This window comes from Triticum aestivum, chromosome 6D (genome assembly GCF_018294505.1).
Source record: "Triticum aestivum cultivar Chinese Spring chromosome 6D, IWGSC CS RefSeq v2.1, whole genome shotgun sequence".
Taxonomy (NCBI): Eukaryota; Viridiplantae; Streptophyta; class Magnoliopsida; order Poales; family Poaceae; genus Triticum; species Triticum aestivum.
The window spans coordinates 32,538,939-32,547,963 of NC_057811.1; the positions used below are offsets into that span (position 1 = coordinate 32,538,939).

At 44.2% G+C, this 9,025-nt stretch overlaps 1 protein-coding gene across 1 annotated transcript; it reads left to right on the forward strand.

Annotated features, from left to right (window-relative positions):
* The first annotated feature begins 5,872 nt into the window (after nt 1–5,872).
* On the forward strand, nt 5,873–6,605 carry LOC123141907 (uncharacterized). The gene is made up of 2 exons (XM_044560973.1): nt 5,873–6,221; nt 6,360–6,605. The coding sequence occupies exons 1-2, from the start codon at nt 5,942–5,944 to the stop codon at nt 6,383–6,385; spliced, it is 306 nt and encodes a 101-aa protein (XP_044416908.1). The 5' UTR covers nt 5,873–5,941; the 3' UTR covers nt 6,386–6,605.
* The last annotated feature ends 2,420 nt before the right edge of the window (nt 6,606–9,025 follow it).

The window sequence follows — 9,025 nt, forward strand, 5'->3', positions numbered from 1 at the left end:
ATTTTGATTTGTCGACAATGTTTGTACATTAAACTACTCTTCCTGTGAATCAGCCATTTGGGTGGGAGATTGAAAAATCTGGAGTGAAAACAAGGCCTTCAGCGCAGACAGTGCTACATGTCGAAGCAGATCTCTTATTGGGTCCCGATAGCTCCTCAGAGATGGATTCAGAGACAGATGACCAGTCCTATTCCCCCACCGAGGTGTATGCTCTAACTTGGCACGGTTATACTGCTCATATCATGCATATGGTGTCTTGCATTGCATAGATTAGACATCATATACACAATATTCAATACCATGTTCTTAGTTCACACATCATATCTCTAATGCCCTTTGTTTAGCATATAAATCACATATGTGAATTAAATAATGCGATCCTGATTACTTAGATAACATGTAGGTGAATTATGTCATGCGATCATGCTTAGTTATTCATCATATCTTTGAATTATGTTATGCTATGCTATCCAGTTTAGATAGACATCATATATGTGAAATTATGTCATGCTATCCGTTTTAGTTAAACAATATACATGTCAACTATTTCATGCCCACTTTTTTCCACACTATCTATTGCATCTGTCTCTCATACAATATCTATACATTCAACTATGTTTCCTGTTTATCAGCCATTTGAATTGGAGCGGGTGATGCCAGCATCTAGCGGACTAAAAACACGGTCTTCAAATAAAACAGTGCTACCTCTTGATGGAGATAGCACCCCGGTTGTACATGCACGAGAACCAGCCCTACCACACATAACCCAAACTCTCGCAGATTGTACCCCTACTGCGATGGACAGAGAACCAGCTTCACCCAATCTAACCCCAACCCCAGCAGATAATAACCCAGTTCCTGTTGACTCAGCACCATCTCCACCACAGAGCTCCCAAACAAGAGCAGTTAGTAAGGCAGCTCCAGTGCCCAAAGGGCCAGTACTACCACGGCGAATCCCAACTCCACCAGTTAGTACGCTTATTCCTGTGGAGGAAGCATAACCACCTAGTCGTAGTTTAGCATCTATCGCATTTGATGTTGTTAAATCGTATGTGTGTATCTTCCCATCTTGGAAATATTATACTGAAGATGAAGGAAAATGCCAGTTGCAGGTGTTTGTCCAGGAGTTATGTGTAAGTAATGTTATTCATGGCAATTACTTTGCTTTCTGTCATACATCCTACCTCCATGATGGTTATAATACAGCAAATTTTCCCATTTTTCTCTATAGAGAAGGACCGATTTAGAAACTCAGGATGAGGTAACCTGTGCTAATACCTCTGCTATCTTAAAGAATGCTTGGTGGCAGTATCGGAATTACCTGAAGAAAACGTACTTCACCGGCAAAGAAACTCATCAAATTCCCTTACGTTCTCCTGAGACACATTTACTGGACGATGACTGGGAACGCCTTGTTCTGTACTGGTCCCAAACCAAGAATGTGGTAAGGTCTATGAGCTCATTTTCTATTTTAAGTACTATATTCTTGCGTCTTACTATACTCTGTTTATGTAGAACAAGTGCCTAAACCTGAAGAACAACTGTTCTAATTTAAGATTCCATTGCTATCATAGTTCAAAAAAGCGCTAGCCGTTAATTGTGCGTTTTGCCACCGCCTTGTGCTTTACTAACCAATGCGCATGCTTATGCGTAGTTATGCACAGATTAAGCGTAGTTATACGCAATGCGTTTCGCCAACGCCTAGAGCCTAGGCGCGCTTAAGTGCTCACTTAGGCGCGCCTTTTTTAACGATGATTGCTATCGTGCATACTGCTTTGCTCTTGTATCACTGTATTTACTCATACAAACTTATTTTTAAATTGAAGGATCCAATCGAAACTTCAATGGCACAGCAGGTATGTTCACGCATGTTTCTTTAACAGGCTTGCTCTTATCAATAACTCTGTTGATTTCAATTTCAATTGTGTATACAGTTGACTTCTCATATCATGCACATTACTAGCATCATAACAGAGGCAATAGTGTTGTCGTACATGTAGACCCGTGGTACCCATCTGAAATCTTGTTGCGCCGTGTAGTTTCCCACGCTTTGTATTCTTTCACTGCTGCTTTGTCTTGAACTGATATGATTTGAACCGTGTCTCTATTTTGATTTGGCAAGACAATGCAGTGACCATAGGACATAGACATATGTTTGTTTGATGCTTTTATTATGTACTAGTACTTGGCAATAGAAGACTTGGTAGTTTAATCATATCCACCTTACTAATGAACTGGTTCACTGAAATGAGTTTCATATACTATTACATGCTAAACTGTTATGTGTCTGCTTGTTTCTTCTTTTAGAATGCTGACAGAATATTGGGGAAGAATGCCTTATTAAGCAATCGTAAAGGAAGTAATGCAGATAAGGTTCAGGATAGTGACACATCCTTGTTGGTCTCCAACAAAGCTGATAAAACAGCTAAGGAAGACTATCTCGAAGACAGTGAGACAACCCCAAAGTCCAGTCTTGGTTTAGTGTTGGAGTTACTGGCCACTACCGCTTGCACTAGCTATTCAAACTCACTGTCTGAATCAGTTCGGTTTTTTGAGTATCAACTACAAGCTGAAAGACATCGATCAGCTGTGCTGCGACAAGAAGCGGAAGGACTGCGGAAGTCCCTGGAGCATTCAAATGCATACTTTCTGGTGCAACAGCAAGCGTTGGAGGATTTTAGCGCCAAACAGGACAAAGCTTGCCAGCATGGTGGATACCACATTTCTTGAGCTCTTATGAAGTTGTTTCAGTTATCCTCTTGTTTTGTTGCCGCGTTTATTTGCACTAGTGGCCAATTTTGATGGCCAGTGTATCTAATATGCTGCTTTATTCCCTATATTTGCACTGGTGGCGAACTTTGATGCCCAGTGGATGTAATATGTGTAATAGTGGTAATAGGCTAGCGTTAATTGCTTGCTTATTTATTTCCTTATTGTCTTGTTTAGTTGTTTGCTTGTAGTCACTGCAGTTCTTTTTCTGTGTTTTTCTAGTGAGCACAATAACCAATTTTTGGAAACTAGGCCAAAATAATCATGGCAATATACGGACTGTTGTAACCATGGGCCTCCTACGGGCCGTAGGATCCATTGGCCTTCTCTACGGGCCGTAGGATCCATGGGCCTTCTACGGGCCGTACGATCCATGGGCATTTTACGGGCCGTAGGATCCATGGGCCTTCTACGGGCCGTATCATCATTTCGCCAATCATGGGTCATACTATTCGTGGACAATAACGGGCCGTTTATTGGCCGTATTTGATAACTCTATGAAAACAGCCCAATGGGTTCTTTTCGACATGAAAACGACCCAACGTATTAACGGGCCGACTGTAACCACAGGCTGAATTTGGCCCACAAGCAGAAAATGACAGTAACGGGCCGTAAGTAACCGAATGCTGGAAATGAGCCCAAGAATAAATGGGCCCTGAGAAGGCCCAAAGATATCATGGGCTGGAAACGGCCCAACGAAATAATGGGCCGTTAATGGGTATAAAGTGATGCACTGTTCATTACGGGCCAGTTTTACCACGGGGCATTAAGGGGCTGAGGGTTACTAAGGGCCTCATATGGGCCGAAAGACGTCATGGGCCATACATGGGCCGGAAGTTAAAACAGGCTGGAATTATATTGGACGGCCCAGATGACGCTACTGGGCCTAATTCGGATAGGCCGTAAACGGGCCCTGGGATAGCGGGCTGTAAATGGGCTATATGCGAACAGGTCGTTAACAGGCTTGCCGTGGGCCGGCCCGCCACCTTTTGACCAAGTCAAACGGGCCGGCCTTTTCACACGAATGGGCCTCTGTTGGGCCGTGCCACGTGTCCGCGTATCGTAAGCGCTTTGGGTCCAATGAGTGGATGACATCTGTCCCAACGGTGAGCCGACACGTGTTTCCTCCAGCCAATGATGATTTTACACGTGGAAAATCCCCATTGGTCGGGGCTGTTAACGGGTTATCAGATCCAAAACCGGACCCGATAGCTTATCGGCGTTCCGTTACGGTGGATGCCACGTGTCGGTCACCCTTGACGAAAGCACTTCTGTGACGCGTGATTTATCGTCATAGAAGTGGACACTTCCGTGATGATAATTTTGGTAATGTCATGGAACACTTCTACGACAGCACAGGTATGTCTATCTTGATTCTGTCATAAATTTGTCATGGATGTACATGCATGACAGAAAACGTGACCTACTGTGACAAACACGTATCATCACGGAAGTGTATTTTTTTGTAGTGGAAAACGCGAGAGAAAACATGCAAACCAACAAGATTAGGTCACACATATGCTAGATCCGAGTACACATAGAGATCACACGGTCCAAAGTCAACAAGGGACGATACAAAGGGTAACCGGTTCTTCTCCGTGTGGAGGTCTTGATGTCTTCCCGTTAGGGGTCTTGAATCCAAGTGGATCTTCTCCGAAGAGGTGTCGGTCCCTCGCAATGGAGTAGATCCGGATGGATGATCGAGGCTCTATCTCACATATGAGCTATCACAACGCTAACCCTATCTAGGAGGAGGTGGAGGAGTATATATAGTCTAGGTCCACGAAAGGGGTAAGTGAGAAAGGGATACATGGGCCTCGGGCCCGTAACTGTGCGCAGATAGGTACCGAACGTCCGCTGGGGACCGGTCGTTCGGTGGCTCTTGGACTTCCGGACGTCCGGTGGTCGCTGGACTTCCACTACTTCTGTTCTGTTGAGGGGCCGCCAGTCGTCCGGTCACCTCGGACTTCCGCTAATTTTGGCTCGCGTGTGATGGCGTTGGATGTCCGGTCCTAGCCAGGCGTCCGCTCGCTGGGAGATGCCGGACGTCCGCTCGCTGTAGTCTGAGTTGACTGGGGCTTGGCGTCGGCTGGGTCTTCAAGCGTCGGACGTCCGGTCCCGACCGGTCGTCCAGTGGCTGGAGCTTCTTTGATGGCCCTTCTTCTTGTCCCTCATACTCGGTGTCCTGGCCGTCTTGCCCGTATGATGTAGCTGCTCCTTGGCCTTCCTCCAAGTGCCTGATCACACATAGTGTTTCTGCTTGAGGTAGTAGCCATGTCTCATGTATCGAAAGTGGTAGTTCGGAGAGGAGCGAGTTCATCTTATCTTCGATAGCCTTCGCTCGGGCTCTTGTCATTGGTCCAATGGGTATCGTAGGATATGTTGATACGTCCATGGGGCTAACCTTGGGATGTTCCGCATCACCCTGCCTATCATATATTCGCCGAAAACACGCCGCACGACCCGGTGGTGATGCCAGGAAAAAAAATCCTGCATTTTTCATTTACCAGACAAATAGTGAAATTTGTTGCCTGAAAATGCATTACGGGTTACCCGGGCTAAATATCTGTTTTGCCCTTGTAAATGCAGTGATGTATAGGACATCCACACTCTTGACTCACTAACACAGTCGCCAGTCACCACAAGTCCACAACAGTTCTGTTCTCTTCTCCCTTGATCCGGAAGAAGAAGTCATAGCTTGCACGAGGAAGGAGATGGAGGCGAAGAGGCCGAGGGCGGCCGCCATGGCGACGCTGTGTGTGCCTACCTAATTATTTACTTGCCTGCCAAATTGGAATAAAATTCTACTTTCAATTATCTACATGGCTAATTAAATGTACTACGTCTAATGAATTAATTGCATTAATTGCTCGTTTTTAAAATTGATTCCATGTGAAAAATCTTTATTTAAATGAACAAAATTACTTCCACCCATAATTAACAATCAAGTAACTAATTAAATGGTTTGATTTGTTAATTGATTCGGCACTCGGTTTCCAAAATATTTTCACATCAATGACTATGTGCGAACCAACCAAACGACATACGGTCTCCTCTATTAGGTGTAAAGATCCCACAACCTGACTCACCAAGTCACCAACAGTCACCAGCCAGCACAACAGTTCTCTCCTCCGTTGATCCTGAAAAAGCCATAGGTTGCACGAGGAAGGAGATGGAGGCGAAGCGGTCGAGGGCGGCCGCCATGGCCGCGCTGTGCGTGCTCCTCTTCCTGCTGCTGCTGCCCGGGCAGGCGGCCGCCAAGTCCCGGTCCGAGTACTGCGAGTGCTTCGACGGGTGCTACCTCAGCTGCAGGAACGACCACCACAACCCGCGCTGGGACTGCATCCCGTCCTGCCAAGACTCGTGCACCATCTTCACCAGCCAGGCCGGCGGCGGCGCCGCCCCGTGCTACTGCGAGACACGCGCCTGCGAATCGTCAGCGGCGCCGGCCGGTAAGGGACAACAGACCACCTTTTATCACATTCTTCTTCTTCTTGAATCTCGATGAGTTGAATCTGTGTGTTGTTTTACTTTTGGAAAGGATTATTTCTTGTGATGATGATTTCTGTTCTTACATTGCGATTTTGCAGATGCACCTGACGCCGCGGTTCGATAACTAGCTTCCAAGCTGCTCCGTTTTAGGAGAAGAGAGGAAGATCTGAAGAGCTAGCTTGTCGATCATGCATGGGATCGTATACAAACGATGTTGAACGGCTGTGATTGTAGCGGCAACCAATAAAATGAGTTTCCTTCCATGTTATGTTGATACACAAGGCGTATAATAATGTTTCTATGGCTGGATCACAATTCACAACAACCAAATTTATTTGTCTTTTTTGTGAGGAAAAAGTGAAAGCAAGTCTTCTTAAGCTAACTTGTAGAATGGTAAATGACACTCTCCACTTGACCATGACCGCACTGGCTAAATGACCATCTCCACTTGGCCATCAACCATTTCACCGAAACTCGCTGCATAACCCGGAGGCGGTACTATTGCAAATCGTGGCCATTTCAATTTCCCGAAAATAGCGAAATACGGATCTCCATGCTCGAAAAACACATTACGCGCCATCCAGCGGGTTAAATGTCGGTTACAGCCTTGGAGGTCCGGTGCCCATATAAGAAGAGCCCCTCCCCACGCCGCCACACACTCTCTCACACACTCACCGCAGCATTCGTCTCCACTCTGTTGAACCTAATATTACTATATTAGTGGGCAATATACTTGGCGCATATCTTTGTATTAGAAGGATATTGTTTAGGAGATTTCTTCTGATTGTAACCTTCCTTGTATTCTCTACAATATCCCACTCTCTCTGATTTCCCTTTATCCTCAAGGATTGTAACCAAATATGTATGCGCTGATGGGATAAGCCCCATATAATCAATACTATAAACCAACGCGGGCTCTCTACAGAGAGTTGAGACGCTTCGATCATCTTGCACATGGTATACAGAGCCCCTTCTCCCCATAGTATCTAGCCCCTTATCCATGGTGTGCTCCTCCACCACCCCTGCCTTCAACCTTGCCTCTCAAGTCTCGGAGAAACTCTCCCGCACCAGCTATATCCTATGGCATGCCCAAGTGCTCTAGCAGATCAGCGCTGCGGGCATCTATCTATATCTATATCTATACCTACTAATAAATCTATATCTATATCTATATCTATATCTCTATCTCTTCTTCTTCTTCTCTACTAATAAAGCAAAGTGCGTTTCTCCCATTTTTCATGCGTTCACCGACGAATTTTATTTTATCCGAGGTGGTACTAAATTTTATGCGTCCATCTACTAGAAAAGAAAAATGGTTTGTCCTGAATTTCGTACCTGGCTTGCGCTCTGGGGTCCAGCCAAACCAGCCGACCTATTTGCCGCACAGAGCGTCAAATAGCCAGAGCTTCGCACAGGTCGCCCAGTACTGGGCTGGCCCGTTTTCGTTTCATTCTGTGTTCTGTTTTTTCTTTCGTTCCTTTCTCTTCTTCTTTCCTATTTCTTTTTACCTTTTTTCACTTCGAAGTTTAATTTCTTTTTTCTCTTTTCATAAATTCAAGATTTTCAGAATACTCAGAATTTCAAAAAAAATTCCAAAGTTTCGATAAATGTTCCAAATTCCAAAAAAAATATCCTGGTTTGGAAAATGTTCAGATCTTTATTTTTTTCTAATTTCGAAATTCGTTCAAAGTTAACAAATATACCCAATTTTTCGAAAAAAATTGTGTTCTCCAAATTTATACGGGATTTAGAATAAATGTTTTTGCATTTTAAAAAAGTTTGAAATTCGAAAATATTGTTGTTTAACTGAAATTTTCACAAATTTTAAATAATTTTTGCATCAAAAACATCTTTGAAAATAATTCTTAATGTTCAAAACATGTTCCCATTTTAAAATATTGTTCATTAATGCATAAATGTTTGTGTTTTTATAAAAAATTCATGTTTTCAGATTTTTTTTTGAATTTAAGAAATGTTCCAATTTCAAATTTTGTTCATGTTTTTTCGGAAATGTTCAGAATAAAAAAATTATTCACGTTTCGAAGAATATTCGGAAATTCATTATTGTTTTTTTATGAAAAGATCAAAAATCATAAAATACTTTGAATTTGACGCTGCATTATTTTCTTAAATATTCGGGCTGGCCATTGGGTATTGGGATGCGTTTGTCTGACTAGCTAGCAACACGTCATCGGGTCTTTGATTTATGCGCTGCAATTAGTAATACATCCGGTTACGCCGTCGTAGGAGACGCCGACAAACCCCACCACTATCATGATCTTGTGCTAAACATGACCCGCGAGAAGACTGCAGCTCCTCACTGTTGTCCACTGCTGCGGAGACTATTTTCGAAGGACACACAATTTCTCTCACGTTGCTTCTGGTAAAAAAATATCTCTCAGGTTGTAATGCACGGGCATATGTGCTAGTGGGTACTTATACAAATCCACACCTGAACCACCCAAGACAATCACCACCAAAAATTTTGATGGCAAGGAGCAAACCACCATGTACCCAACACATGTGATCTGGGCATGAGAAGATCAGCAAGTTCTTGCCTACTTGCTGAATAACCTATCCAAGGAGGTCCTCATTCAGGTGGCCTCGCATGAGCAGTCCCATGCCATCTGGGTGGCCATCACCAGCATGTTCGCCTCCAGTTCGTGGTCACGCATCAACAACCTTCGAATCAACCTGACGAACGCTGAAAAGGTATCTAGTCTGCTGCTGCCTACTTCGGCCATATGCGCTCCCTCGCGGACGA